Below are 15,391 nucleotides of genomic sequence, written 5' to 3'. Positions count from 1 at the left end.
TTGTGACCAAGCCTCAAAAAGGTGCCCGAACTGACTAGAAGACCACCGGAGGAAATCGGGGATGACCTCCCCTTACCCCCCCCCCCCAGTGGTCACTAACCACCTCCCACCCTAAAAAAAACTTCAAAAATATTTTTTGCCAGCCTCTATGCCAGCCTCAAATGTCATACCCAGCTCCCTGACAGCAGTATGCAGGTCCCTGGAGATGTTTTAGTGGGTGCAGTGCACGTCAGACAGGCGGACCCAGGCCCACCTCCCCCCCCCCCCCCCACCTGTTACACTTGTGGTGGTAAATGTAAGCCCTTCAAAACCCACCACAAACTACTTACTACTACTACTACTACTACTTATCATTTCTATAGCGCTACTAGACGTACGCAGCGTTGTACACTTGAACATGAAGAGACAGTCCCTGCTCAACAGAGCTTACAATCTAATTAGGACAGACAAACAGGACAAACAAGAGATAAGGGAATATTAAAGTGAGGATGATAAAATAAGGGTTCTGAACAAGTGAATAAGGGTTAGGAGTTAAAAGCAGCATCAAAAAGGTGTGACGTGGTCATCAGTCCACAAACCCACTGTACCCACACGTAGGTGACTCCCTTCACCCGTTAGGGCTATGGTAATGTTGTACAGTTGTGGGGAGTGAGGTTTGGGGGGGGTTGGGGGGCTCTGCACCCATGGTAAGGGAGCTATGCACCTGGGAGTAATTTCTGAAGTCCACTGCACAGGGGCGTAGCCACGGGTGGGCCTAGGCCCAGCCAGTTTTCCTCCAGGCCCGCCCAGCCCCGGGTGTCAGCAGGTGGGGAGGGGGGTGCTCTGCTGGCGCTGCAGTCCCCACCTGCCTACCAGCTCCACGATCGACGAGCAGACGACCCTCGTCTTCCATCCGGCATCGAGTCTTAAAAAAAAAAAAAAAAGCCCGGAGAAACGCCTCGCGTCTGCTGTGCACTGCTGTAAAGCAAGCAGCAAATCGTCTCGTCGGTCCTTCCTTCACTGTGCCCGCCCTTGCGGAAATAGGAAGTTACATCAGAGGGCGGGACACAGTGAAGGAAGGACCGACGAGACGATTTGCTGCTTGCTTTACAGCAGTGCACAGCAGACGCGAGGCGTTTCTCCGGGCTTTTTTTTTTTTTTTTTTAAGACTCGATGCCGGATGGAAGACGAGGGTCGTCTGCTCGTCGATCGTGGAGCTGGTAGGCAGGTGGGGACTGAGTCGTGCAGGGGGGCTCAGATGGGATGTCGGGGTGGGGTGGGGTTCAAATTTATAGTATTTAACTTTTAAAGTTCATGGGGGGGGGGGGGGTAGAGAAGGGAAGAAGAAATGCATGCCCACCCAACCTACCCACTGGCCCACCCAAAAATTACATTCTGGCTACGCCACTGCCACTGCAGTGCCCCCTAGGGTGCCCGGTTGGTGTCCTGGCATGTGAGGGGGACCAGTGCACTACGAATGCTGGCTGCTCCCATGACCAAAGGGCTTGGATTTGGTCGTTTCTGAGATGGGCATCCTCAGTTTCCATTATCGCCGAAAACCGGGAATGACCATCTCTAAGGACGGCCATCTCTAAGGTCGACCTAAATGTTGAGATTTGGGCGTTCCTGACTGGATTATCGAAATGAAAGATGGGCGCCCATCTTGTTTAGATAATGCGGGTTTCCCCGCCCCTTCGCCGGGATGTCCTGCGAGGACGTCTTCAGGAAAACCTGGGCGCCCCGTTCGATTATGCCCCTCTAAGTCAAATTTGATCATGTTATGATCACTGTTTCCCAGCGGACCCAATACCATTACGTACTGAATCCTGCATTCCACTAAGGACTAGATGTACAATAGCTCCCCCTCTTGTTGCTCCAAGAAGCAACCATTTATTATGTCTAAGAATTTTACCTCCCTAGCACTCTGTGATGTGGCACTTAACCAGTCATATTATGAGGACAGTATAGTAAAAAAGCATATTCCACTGGGACAAATATAAAAATAGAGAATGTGCAGCAGCAGTGAAAAGTTTAGTTCACTTCAAAAGAGGTTATTGATGTCACACTAGTTAAAAAAACGTAGTGAACAGCAACACATTCAGGGTTGTCAAGAGAAAAAAGCAAATCAGGAATGTGGGGAAAGCAGTTTTGTATGTTAGCATATAACTGTTCCCTTGCAGAACTACTGCTGCCTGAAGCTGCAGATCAAAGGGACTTAACTGTTTCCCCTTGGCCTGGTACCAGTGTAACCTGATACTAAACATTTACCTGGCAGTCAGATTGGTGTTGGCTAATATAAATTTTGTAGTTTAGATAGTTGCCATCAATCTATCGTAAAAAGTTTGAAAACAACAACAGTTCAAGTAATTCACTATGTTGTGACTAAATCACTTTCTGATGGGATAATGCCAACATCTTTGGAGAAAACCTTTGTAAGATGTTTGTTGAAGAATTCCTCTTTAGACGCAGGTCTAGTCAGTAATTATAGGCCTATTTCTAATCTTCTTTTTTGGCTAAGGTTATAGAGAAGTGTGATCATGATCAATTAATCGATTTTTTGAATGACAACCAAATTTTAGATAAGTATTAATTTGGTTTTTAAAGTGAGCATGATACAGAATTTGTATTGCTTTCTTTGTTGGATACTCTGTATACTGGGTATGATAAGGGCACTAGTTTTGTGCTTGTATCATTAGATATTTCTGCTGCTTTTGACAATATAAACCAGAGGTGTAGCCAGACCTCAGTTTGGGAGAGGGTGTGAGCTCAAAGTAGGGGGGCACATACTGCCCCAACTCCCCTGCTGCTCTCAACCCCCATCATAACCCCACATACCTGGACTGACAGGAGTTCCCACGCCCCACTAGCAGAATCTTTCCTGCGGCGATATTGATAATAGAAAATCATTATTGAGTAAGGACAGCAGCGCTGCGTAACCCTAGTAGCGCTCTAGAAATGTTAAGTAGTAGTAGTAGTAGTAAGGGACAAAATGCTATCATTATTCAGTTTGATCTTTCTTCAGCATTTGATTTGGTCAATCAATTATTTAGATTGAGTGAGCTAGGTTTGGGTGGGGTGGTGCTTTCTTGGTTTAAAGATTTTTTGGCTGAATGTAGCTATATGGTGAAAAGGCAAAATTGTTTTTCTAGCAGCTGGAGGCCAGGTTGTGGGGTGACCCGGGGGTTGGCATTGTCACCTAGTCTGTGTAATGTTCTGTTTCAGCCTCTGGGTCAGGAACTGGAGAAATTGAAGATACCATTTTATATTTATGCAGACGATATTACATTATTGTTACCTGTTGCTGGGAAGTGTGTGTTCAACTCATTGATAGCTGGATTACTAATAATTGTTTGATATTAAACAGTGAAAAAACTAAATTTTTATGACTTGGACCTGAAAACTTAAGTTTTCCTCAAAACTTTCATATAGGTTTGGACTCTTTTGTCTTTGAACAATCTACACGAATTTTGGGAGTCGAAGTAGATACCCTCTTGACTTTTTCTACTTATGTCAAATTAATAGTACAAAAATCAATACTATAAGAAAGTTAAGAACTATTCGCACATTTTTTGGTGTTGACGAATTTAGGCTGTTGGTTCAAGCATTTGTATTGAGTAAACCAGACTATTGTAATATTGTATTTGTCTGCTGTTCACAGAAGTTGGTAAAAAGAGTGCAGTTATTGTAGAATACTGCTGCACGTTTGATATTTATGGTCTCCAGGTTTGAATCAGTCACTCCCCTTTTAAGAAAGTTACATTGGCTTCCAATTGAGGCAAGGGCTCAATTTAAGTTTTGTAGTTTTGTATTTAAGATACTGAATGGGTTAGCCCCTTTTTATTTGGTTAATGGGGCAAATTTACTTCATTCAACCTGTTCTTATAAATTGTGTAACTTAATGTTGCTTCAGTTTCCTTCAATTAAGCAACTCAGATATAAATCTATCTTTAATACTTCATTATATTATCAGATTGTTGTATTATGGAATAATGTTACCTAAGGATATTTGTGTTAAATCAAACTATCTGATTTTTTGCAAAATCTTGAAAACTTGGTTGTTTGAGAAATTTTATGGAATTTAATTTGGTTATTTTTATTTAGAAAGGGTATATTTCCCTTTTTTGTAATCTGCTACAAACTGTCAAGGTGTTTGTGAACTAGAAGTATTGTATTGTATTACTACTACTACTACTATTTAGCATTTCTATAGCGCTACAAGGCATACGCAGCGCTGCACAAACATAGAAGAAAGACAGTCCCTGCTCAAAGAGCTTACAATCTAATAGACAAAAAATAAATAAAGTAAGCAAATCAAGTCAATTAATGTGAACGGGAAGGAAGAGAGGAGGGTAGGTGGAGGCGAGTTGTTACAAGTGGTTACGAGTCAAAAGCAATGTTAAAGAGGTGGACTTTCAGTCTAGATTTAAAGGTGGCCAAGGATGGGGCAAGACGTAGGGGCTCAGGAAGTTTATTCCAGGCGTAGGGTGCAGCGAGACAGAAGGCGCGAAGTCTGGAGTTGGCAGTAGTGGAGAAGGGAACAGATAAGAAGTATTTATCCATGGAGCGGAGTGCACGGGAAGGGGTGTAGGGAAGGACGAGTGTGGAGAGATACTGGGGAGCAGCAGAGTGAATACATTTATAGGTTAGTAGAAGAAGTTTGAACAGGATGCGAAAACGGATAGGGAGCCAGTGAAGGGTCTTGAGGAGAGGGGTAGTATGAGTAAAGCGACCCTGGCGGAAGATGAGACGGGCAGCAGAGTTTGAACCGACTGGAGAGGGGAGAGGTGACTAAGTGGGAGGCCAGCAAGAAGCAGATTGCAGTAGTCTAAACGAGAGGTGACAAGGGTGTGGATGAGGGTTTTGGTAGAGTGCTCGGAAAGAAAGGGGCGGATTTTATGGATGTTGTAAAGAAAGAAACGACAGGTCTTGGCGGTCTGCTGGATATGAGCAGAGAAGGAGAGAGAAGAGTCAAAGATGACCCCAAGTTTTCGAGCTGAGGAGACAGGGAGAATGAGAGAGCCATCAACAGAAATAGAAAACGGGGGGAGCGGGGAGGTGGGTTTGGGGGGGAAAATGAGAAGCTCGGTTTTGGTCATATTTAATTTCAGGTGGCGTTGAGACATCCAGGCAGCAATGTCAGACAAGCACGCTGAAACTTTGGTTTGGATGCAAGGTGAGATATCAGGGGTAGAAAGGTAGATTTGGGAGTCATCAGCATAGAGATGGTAGGAAAAGCCATGGGATGAGATTAATGAACCAAGGGAAGAAGTGTAGATAGAAAAGAGGAGGGGACCAAGAACAGAACCCTGAGGTACGCCGACAGGCAGAGGGATAGAAGTAGAAGAGGATCCACCAGAGTGAACACTAAAGGTGCGGAGGGAGAGGTAGGAAGAGAACCAGGAAAGGACAGAGCCCTGGAATCCAAGTGAGGACAGGGTATCGAGAAGTATGCTGTGATCGACAGTGTCAAAAGCAGCGGAAAGATCAAGAAGAATGAGGATGGAATATTGACCTCTGGATTTAGCCAGTAATAGGTCATTGGAGACTTTAGTAAGCGCAGTTTCGGTTGAGTGGAGAGGGCGAAAACCAGATTGTAATGGGTCAAGAATAGCATGTGAGGAGAGAAAATCAAGGCAGCGGCGGTGAACAGCACGCTCAAGTAATTTGGAGAGAAAAGGAAGGAGGGAGATGGGTCGGTAATTAGAGGGTCAAGTGAAGGCTATTGTATATTCACCATCGCGCTGCCTGCCCTACTTTCCCGCCCTGGCGAGTATGCTCATTTTTAGTGAACTTGAGCATGTGTGAGCTCACTCATGCTCAGTTTCACTAAAAATGAGCATGTGCAGGGGGAGGGGAAAATCAGGGCAGGCAACACAGTGGCAAATATTGCCGCAGGAAACTTTCTGTTGGCGGGGCTTGGGGACCCTGCCAAACCAGCAGAATTTGGGGGAGGGGAGCTCAAATCCAAATTGGGGGGTCCAGGCCCCCCCGTGCCTACACCATTGTTATAAACCACAAGATTCTTCTACAGTGTCTAAAAGCAGTTGGGATCGATGGTACTGTTTATAAATGGTTTGAGTCTTTTTGATCTGTTAGACAATTTAGAGTTTTAAACGGGAATGATTGTTCCAAATTTATGGATATTTCCTCTGGAGTACCACAAGGATCTGCACTTTCTGCAACTCTGTTCAATATATTTTTGAAACCATTGTGTGTGTTGTTAGGAACCCTTGGAATGGAATACAGGATTTACGCTGATGCTATCCAATATATTTTAAAAGTTGAACAACCTTTTTTGAAGTCAATAGACTTTTTAAGAGTTTCTGTTCAAATGATAAAACATTGGCTGCAAACTAATCAGTTGAAACGCTATTCTGCTCTTTGTCCTTCTACAACTGAACCTATTGTAGCAGGTTGAAATTTAACCCGAACAAGACCCAGATAATGCTTTTGAGCAGTTTTCCAATTACATCATTTCCCAAATCTTGCAAGACTGAAGAAGTAGAGATACAGTTTGTTCAAAAAGTAAAATCTTTAGGAGTTATATTAGATCAATTGCTTACAATACAAGAACAGATACGGAAGATCATAGCAACAATTTTTGCAAAACTAAGAGTACTTAGACGTTTGAAAGAATTCTTGACTTTGGAAAACGTTTGAATGGTAGTCCAGATTACTATCATTTCTTATTTTGATTACTGTAATAGTTTATTGATGGGAGTTCCAAAAATGATTTTAAAATCTCATCAGAATGCCGTTGCAAGAGTAATCAAAGGTTTATCTAAATTTGAGCAGATGGCACCATCTCTAGTGGCTCTTCATTGGTTACCTACTGAATTGCGTATTCGTTATACAATATTAATGTTAGTTTTGAAAGTTTTAAGTAGCAAGCTTTCTCTGGTAATTGCATCTACCAGTGAAAGCTTGCCACTTTACACTTTCACCAACCTCTTTGTTCCTCGCTATCATCAACTTCGAATATATTAGATGTACCCTCATTTCACTTAGTTTATTTGGAGGAATATAGGAATTCCATTTTTTATATAAAAGGTCCACAGATGTGGAATGCACTTCCAGACAAAATGTGTTCCCTTCGTGATTTAAAAGCAGTTTAAATCTATATTAAAGACCCTGTTATTTGAAGAAGCCTATAACATTAATGTGCCATGATTAAACTGGTGTCTTTCTAAGGCACAATAGACTGAGTTCCAAACTGAGCTGTTCAATGGCATAAGAGGTCTGAATGTCATATTTTGCTGAAGGTTTTATAATTGAAAACTTTGTGTTGTTTTATGTTTTTGTTGTTTTATCATGTTATTTTAATGATGTACTCTGCCTAGAATTGGTTGATACTGCGGAATGTTGAAATAAAGAAATAAATAAAAATTCCATTTAAAAATGGAAAGTCTTAATCTAGTAGAAAGCAACCTGATTGAAGAATGTGAAATTCTCAAACCCAGCATAGAAAGCACCAGAAAGCATCCAGTCTAAGCGAAAAAAATTCTCTAACTGTAGTGCAAGAACTAGTACTAGTGCATGAGGCCTCAGATAAGATTCAGAAATTGGGAGAATGCATTAGGTCCAAAAGAAATGTCAAATTGATATTAAAATCTTGGGGACTGTATAAAGCAGATAGGGAGAGGCACTTTGCTGGACTAGACAGGGTATGGCAGAAAGCAGAGCATGGCATGACTAATGTTTTAAAAGTAGATATAAACATTTGGTTATCATATAGACAACTGCAATCAAGCTACAAGTGATACCAATTCCTGTTAGAAAAATATCTCAACTTCCAACCTATAAAACAGAGGAAAGTTTTGAGGAAAAGGACTTTCAGAACACAAAGGCCTAGTAGCAGAGACTAGAGTAGCATCAAATCTTCCAGATCAGCAAAGTCACCGCACATAAACTGGTCCACAACAAGTACAGCTGCTTGTACAGTGCATACTGAATCAAAAGCATCAAAAGCATGTGCCCATTATAGTAAACAAGAGGCTGTCTTAAAGGTAGAAAAAAAATCTGAATGGATAATATGGCTTTTGGCATCTGCATATAAAAAGCCAAACTAGATGTTAATCTGAAAGTGTTGCATCAGGAAAATGAGGCGGCCACTGGTGAGGCCCAGGCCAAGGTCCTTGAAGAAGCTGCAGGATAGGAAGGTGAGAAGAGTCAGATTAGCCAGATAGCCTCTGAGGATCCTGCCCAGCATACTAAAGCCTATGTTCTAACTCGTGTTCCAGAGCAAGCCAATGTACACTTGCAACCTGACCCAGAAGTGGTAACTGATTCAGAGGAAATGCAGCCCTCTCTTCCATAGGCACCATGCTCGAGAGAAGTCATTCTAACGTGTACTACAGCATGGACATCAATTACCATTACAGTGGTCCACACACTGACAAACATACATATGCACTACATCCGGCTTATGATCCAGTATGTGTGTAAAGAGAAACACTTCACCTCAGCCTCACATTCCAGTGCTCTGTCTGGACTGGTTGAAGGACAGAACAGAGACACCCCTCACTCAAACCAAGTACACTTGAACAATGTCACCCAATGACATTCCTCACAGCATCCCAAGATTTGCATCCAAACATTCAGACCAAGGCATTGGTCACATCAGATCTTATCAAGTACATGATTTGCCACATTTAAGGAGTATCCTGAGAACTACAGATCATGGAAGTCTAATTTCTAAGGCGTCATTGAAGATCTGAACCTTACCGAAAAAGGAAGAAATTAGTTGGATGATGAAATGGCGGGGGATCGGATTTGATCTTTAGAGTGCATGATGACTAAAAGCAGTGTACATAATCTGTCCTTCCATGGGACTAGATTAAATGTGAAAAAGGCTTGAAAGATGTTATGTTAGCCCAGAACCTATTGTAGCAGGCTGCCAAAATGTTTTTTTTTCATATGCAGAACATTCTGGACTCCTGCTCAAGAAAGTGGCCAATCAAATTCAAATAGGGGTTGGCCTAGTCTGAGAAAGTGTTCCAATAGCATTGAAGGTTAAGTTTTTGGAGGTAAGTATAAAACTGAGTTAATCGAGGAGCCTTCTTCCTCACCAAGAGGGGGATCCAGAAAGGAGCATGTAGAAATACAGGAGGTAGGGCCCAGAGGAGCTTCATGTCCCTGCTCAAGGAGCTAAAGAAGGAGAAGAGCACCGGGGTTACCAGTCTGGTCCACAGCTATGCCCTGGTGCATATTTATTTATTTATTTGTTGCATTTGTACCCCACATTTTCCCACCTATTTGTAGGCTCATTGAGAGGAGGATATTGAGAGGAGAGAGCCCTGTTTCTAAAAGACTGAACAAATCAGGGGTTGCCAGGCAACTGCTAGACGAGACCATATGCTCGATCATTGAACGTTACTTTTTCCATCATTCAAGGGTACTCATTATAAAAAAGTCTTTAGAAACCTCTTTTCTGTACCAATCTGTGTTGGTGTGGAATAATCTTCCTCCTGCTTTGAAATAAATCTCTTCCTATATTTATTTTTATTTATTTTAGTTACATTTGTAGGGAAGACGTTGAAGACCTATTTGTTCCAGAAATATTTGTGTGATACCAATTGTCAAAAGTGACTTCCTTTTTCTGTAAACCATGATAATTTCTAATTTGTGATCTGTATTTGATATTATGTAAACCATTTTATTATTATTAGCATTAGCATTTGCATAGCGCTACCAGACGCACGCAGCGCTGAACACCTGATACAAAGAGACAGTCCCTGCTCAAAAGAGCTTACAATCTAAATAATACAGACAGACAAGACAATTACGGGTGAGGGAAGTAATGGGTGAGAAGGGAGGAAGGGACAAGGGGAGGGCAATTGTGGCTAGGAGATTAGATCAACAGATGTTCTCTGAGGCACAGAGGAGGGGTGGGTCATCAGGGAGACCTGAACCTGATCCTGATCCTCCAAATGTGAGAATAACAGAGTGACGCTGCTGCTACAAGACAGTCCTTGTCGGGGAAAGTACCTGAATGCCGGAAGCAGTGGAGCTGGTGAGTGCTGACACATGTAACAGGATATACAGCCCATCAGGGTCTTATCAACTTTCCTGTCCTAAAGAGAGAATAAGCATTGGGAGACATTTTTCAATTTCTATGTTGAGTTAAAGAAGAGATATAAGTGTAAGTGGAACAAAAAGGAACTGTTTGCTGCCAAGAAAGAGAATGAATGGATTAAAATTTTGGGTTAACGCTGCAGAATAGATCATTGTGATTGGTAGAGGAAAGAGCTACTGAATAGCATTAAGGTATTCTCTGAGGACAGCAGGATATATATTCTCACATATAGGTAGTGTCTGTGCCGGGGCACCACCAGATGACATCACCCATATGTGAGAATATATATCCTGCTGTCCTCAGAGAATACCTTAATGCTATTCAGTAGCTCTTTCCTCTACCAATCACAATGGTCTATTCTGCAGCTTAACCCAAATTTTTAGACATTTTTCTATGAAGTCCATCAGAAGCGCGTTCAAATCACAAGGGAGCATGTCAGCGGTGTGTTAAGGGCAGGATCTGGGCGTTCCTAACACTTAGACATTTTTCTGCCACAATGGAACAAAACAAAAACATCCAGGACTTTAAGTGGAGGAGTGGCCTAGTGGTTAGAGTGGTGGACTTCAGTCCTGGGGAACTGGGTTCGATTTCCACTGCAGGCAGCTCCTTGTGACTCTGGGCAAGTCACTTAACCCTCCATTGCCACAGGTACAAATAAGTACCTGTATATAATATGTAAGCCGCATTGAGCCTGCCATGAGTGGGAAAGCGCAGGGTACAAATGTAATTTTAAAAAAGTTGGATGTTTTGGTGTAGACCTGTTTTATTAACAAATAAGCCACAAAAAAATGTCCTGTGGTTACCCACACCCCCCAAAAAATGTGATTAAAAACATTAGTTACCAGCCTATATGCCAAACTCAGATGTTATATTCAGGTCCATTAGAGCAGCATGCAGGTCCATAGAAGCCAACTTTTCAAAATTATTGGGGGTGCTAAGCCCAATGGAAATAACTCCTCCCTGGACACATACAAGGAATTTTTTCAATATTGGGGGTGCTCAAGCACCCACAGCACCCACAGAGTCGGCTCCAATGTGCAGGTCCATGGAGAAGTCTAGTGGTGGGTGCAGTGTACTGCAGACAGATGGACCCTGGCCCATACCTCTCACTACATGTTACACTTGTGGTGCAAACTGTGAGCCCTCCAAAACTCACCCACAGCACCCACAGAGTCGGCTCCAATGTGCAGGTCCATGGAGAAGTCTAGTGGTGAGTGCAGTGTACTGCAGACAGATGGACCCTGGCCCATACCTTTCACTACATGTTACACTTGTGGTGCAAACTGTGAGCCCTCCAAAACTCACCAGAAACCCACTGTACCCACATATAGGTGCCCCTTTCACCCATAAGGGTTATTGTAGTGGTATACAGTTGGGGGTAGTGGGTTTTGGATGGGTCTTGGGGGGCTTAGCAGACAAGATAAGGGAGAAACAGTGAGATATGTACCTGGGAGCATTTATTTGAAGCCCACTACAGTGCCCCTAGGGTGCCCCATTGCTCTCCTGGGATGTCTGTGTGGCCAGTCTACACAGAATGCTGGCTCCTCCTGCATCTCAATAGCTTGATTGCATTTTTCACTTGGACTTTTTTTTTCATAAATGGATCAAAAAGATAAATGTACAGAGCACAAAAACATCTAGCAAATAGACACTTTCAAAAAAATTTAGACATTTTTCTGTTTTGAAAATGACTATTCCCCACTTATTTTGGACGTTTTTAGCAAAATGCTTGATAACAGTGATCATAATATGATCAGATTTGATATTGGCTTTGAAGTAAGTACACACAGGAACTCTAATACGTTAGCATTTAATTTTCAAAAAGGAGACTATGATAAAATGAGAAGAACGGTGAAAAAAAAACTTAGAGCAGCAGATGCGAAGTTCAAAAATTTACATCAGGTGTGGATGTTGTTCAAAAATACCATCCTGGAAGCCCAGGTCAAATATATTCCATGTATTAAAAAAGAAGGAATGAAGACCAAATGACAGCCTGCATGGTTAAAAAGTAAGGTGAAGGAAGCTATTAGAGCTAAAACAAAATACTTCAGAAAATGGAAGAAGGATCCAACTAAAAATAATAAGAAACAGCATAAGGAATGGTAAGTCAAATGCAAAGCGCTGATAAGGAAGGCAAAGAGGGACTTTGAAAAAAAGATTGCGTTCCAGGCAAAAGCACATAATAAAATTTTTTTTAGGTATATTAAAATCAAGAAGCCAGCAAAAGAATCAGCTGAACCGCTAGATGACCAAGAGGTAAAAGGGACACTCAGGGAAGACAAAGCCATAGCAGCGAGATTAAATGAATTCTTTGCTTCAGTCTTCACAGAGGAAGATTTGGGAGAGATACTGGTGCCAGAAATGGTATTCAAAGCTGACAAGTCAGCTTTGAATACCATTGAAACTGAATGAAATCTCTATAAACCTTGAAGATGTAATGGCACAATTTGACAAATTGAAAAGTAGCAAATCACCTGGACCAGAAGGCATTCCTCCCAGAGTACGGATAGAATTAAAAAATGAACTTTCAGAACTATTATTAGTATTATTAGTAATATGTAATTTGTCTTACTTGATTTTAAAGACAAATTACATATTACTAATAATACTAATAATAGTTCTGATAGTTTAAAATCAAGTATGGTACCGGAAGCCTGGAGGGTGGCCAATGTAACGCCAATTTTAAAAAAGGTTCCAGAGGTGATCTGGGAAATTATAGACTGGTGAGCCTGACGTCGATGCCGGGCAAAATGGTAGAGACTATTCTAAAGAACAAAATTACAGAGCATATGCAAAAGCATGGATTAATGATACGTGGAGGAGCATAATTGAACGGGGTGCCCAAGTTTTCATGAGGGCGTCCTCGCAGGATGGCCCCGCAAGGGGCAAGGAAACCCGTATTATCGAAACAAGATGGGCGTCCATCTTTCATTTAAATAATACAGTCAGGGATGCCCAAATCTCAACATTTATGTTGACCTCAGAGATGGTCGACCTAAATGTTGAGATGGACAACCTTAGAAATGGTCGTTCCCGGTTTTCAGCCATAATGAAAACCGAGGACGGCCATCTCAAAAATGACCATATCCAAGCTCTTTGGTCATTGGAGGAGCCAGAATTCATAGTGCACTGGTCCCCCTCACATGCCAGGACACCAACCGGGCAACCTAGGGGGCACTGCAGTGGACTTCAGAAATTGCTCCCAGGTGCATAGCTCCCTTACCATGGGTGCTGAGCCCCCCAACCCCCCCCCCCCAAAACCCACTCCCACAACTATACACCACTACCATAGCCCTAAGGGGTGAAGGGGGGCACCTACATGTGGGTACAGTGGGTTTCAGGTGAGTTTTGGAAGGCTCACATTTACCACTACAAGTTTAGCAGGTAGGGGGGATGGGCCTGGATCCACCTGCCTGAAGTGCACTGCACCCACTAAATCTGCTCCAGGGACCTGTATACTGCTGTCATGGAGCTGGGTATAACATTTGAGGCTGGCATAGAGGCAGGCAAAAAAAAATTGTAACTTTTTTTTTTAGGGTGGGAGGGGGTTAGTGACCACTGGGGGAGTAAGTGGAAGTCATCCCTGATACCCTTCAGTGGTCATCTGGTCAGTTCAGGCACCTTTTCACGTTTGGTCGCAAGAAAAAATGGACCAAGTAAAGTCAGCCAAGGCTCGTCAGGGACGCCCTTCTTTTTTCCATTATCGGCCGAGAACGCCCATCTCTTAATCATGCCCCAGTCCCACCTTCGCTACGGTGCCCGTGAACTTTGGATGTCCCCACGACGGGAAGCAGTTGAGGACGCCCAAAATTGGCTTTCGATTATGCCAATTTGGGCAACCCTGAGAGAAGGATGCCCATCTCCCGATTTGTGTTGGAAGATGGGCGCCCTTCTCTTTCACAAATAAGCCTGAAAGCCAACATTGATTTAGTGAAGAAGTGTGAAAGATGCTTGAGTTTGAAGTGGAGAATACTGTTCAAAAGAGACCAAGAGTTATCAGTCCATTGGAACTATTTGATTCTTTTTGTAAATATTTCACTTTGTTTTTATGGACTATTTGCCTTATTGTTTTCCTATCCCCTGGGGAGAGGGTAAGCAGTGCTCATTGCATGGAGTAATGCCTAATCAGAATTTAGACCCCCTTGGCTTTAAGGATCCAAAGGGAGCCAGGACACCTAGCCCCTGCTCTGGATGCTCACTGCAAAATCAGAGGAGGGACAGGACTATAAAATAATCCCCAGCTAGTGTGACTGAAAACTTATGGTGCCAGATCCTAACCTGGTTCTGAGTGTGCTGGAGAGAGAAAAGGAGCAGAGAGAACAGCTGAGTCAAAGAAAAGAGTCAGTCAATTCAAAACAGGTGGTTAGCTTCTTTAAAACAATTTGCACATCACTGTTGATGCTAGTCTGCTCTTGTCCTGATGTACTATTAGTAAAATGCTAGTTTTCAATTGTGCAATATTTTTGGTTACCCTTAAAGTACAACTTTTGTGGGAATAGCAACCAGAATTAAGAACTATCACTGTAGTAACAAAAACCTGTTTCACAATGATATTGGAGGGAGGGATAGTGTTAACTGTGTGACTAAATACATCTTCTGATTAACAGATGTGTGACTTCAAGGAGTTGAGGAAATGTATCTTCTGTTTGGGTTTCACTCATTCTGTGTTTTTGGTTCCACAGGAAGTACCACAGAAGAATTCTACACACATTTTCCTGCAATGGATGCGTCGGGACCTGGGACCCCTTCCTTCCAATCACCTGCTCTGCACCCAAAAGATGTCTCTGCCCTGCCAGATGGCTGCTCCCTGGGCCTCACAACACCAGTGCAGAAAACAAAGGTGGCAAAGGCCAGTACACACCCCTTAGTTAGCTCTGTCTGCCAAGGTTGGGAGTCCAGTAATGCTGACATCCGAAGACAAGTTTATGATGAAAAGCGCCAGTTCAGCACTGAAAAGCTCCCAGAGCTTTTTAGCCAACCATCCAACTATGCCCCGCCCCAGCGTCATATTTTCACCAATAGTAAAACAGAGGTCACAGTGTAAGAGCTCTCTCCACCATACTTTGGGACTGACCAGACCAGATCATACAAAATTTCCTTTCACATCGTTGGTTCTACTCCAGGGATGTTGTTATACCTGCTAAGAATGCCAACCTTGTGACTTGGGGCAGGCTTGAAGGCAGCAGTTGTTTTTTTCATTATATGGTAACATAGACTTCAAAGAACCCATTTTTTTTAAATGAGAGTGACAGAACCATTGACTGCACAAACCTGAACATCAATTCAACTTGAGAAGAAAAACATATTGGCAAGTGACAGCAAGATCGCTTGTTAGCA

General features: G+C 42.7%; 1 protein-coding gene across 1 annotated transcript in view; it reads left to right on the top strand.

The window, feature by feature from the left end:
* The window catches only part of SHISA8 (shisa family member 8), an 80,040-nt gene extending 64,942 nt beyond the window's left edge, over nt 1-15,098 (top strand). The window contains exon 4 of the mRNA XM_030206279.1: nt 14,737-15,098. Coding sequence (XP_030062139.1) covers nt 14,737-15,098 — 362 coding nt within the window. The remainder of the gene's footprint in view (nt 1-14,736) is intronic.
* Nucleotides 15,099-15,391: the final 293 nt, after the last annotated feature.

The sequence above is a fragment of the Microcaecilia unicolor genome, chromosome 1, assembly GCF_901765095.1.
Source record: "Microcaecilia unicolor chromosome 1, aMicUni1.1, whole genome shotgun sequence".
Taxonomy (NCBI): Eukaryota; Metazoa; Chordata; class Amphibia; order Gymnophiona; family Siphonopidae; genus Microcaecilia; species Microcaecilia unicolor.
The sequence above is the reverse complement of the archived record's forward strand: the minus strand, read 5'-3'. Positions and strand labels throughout refer to the sequence as shown.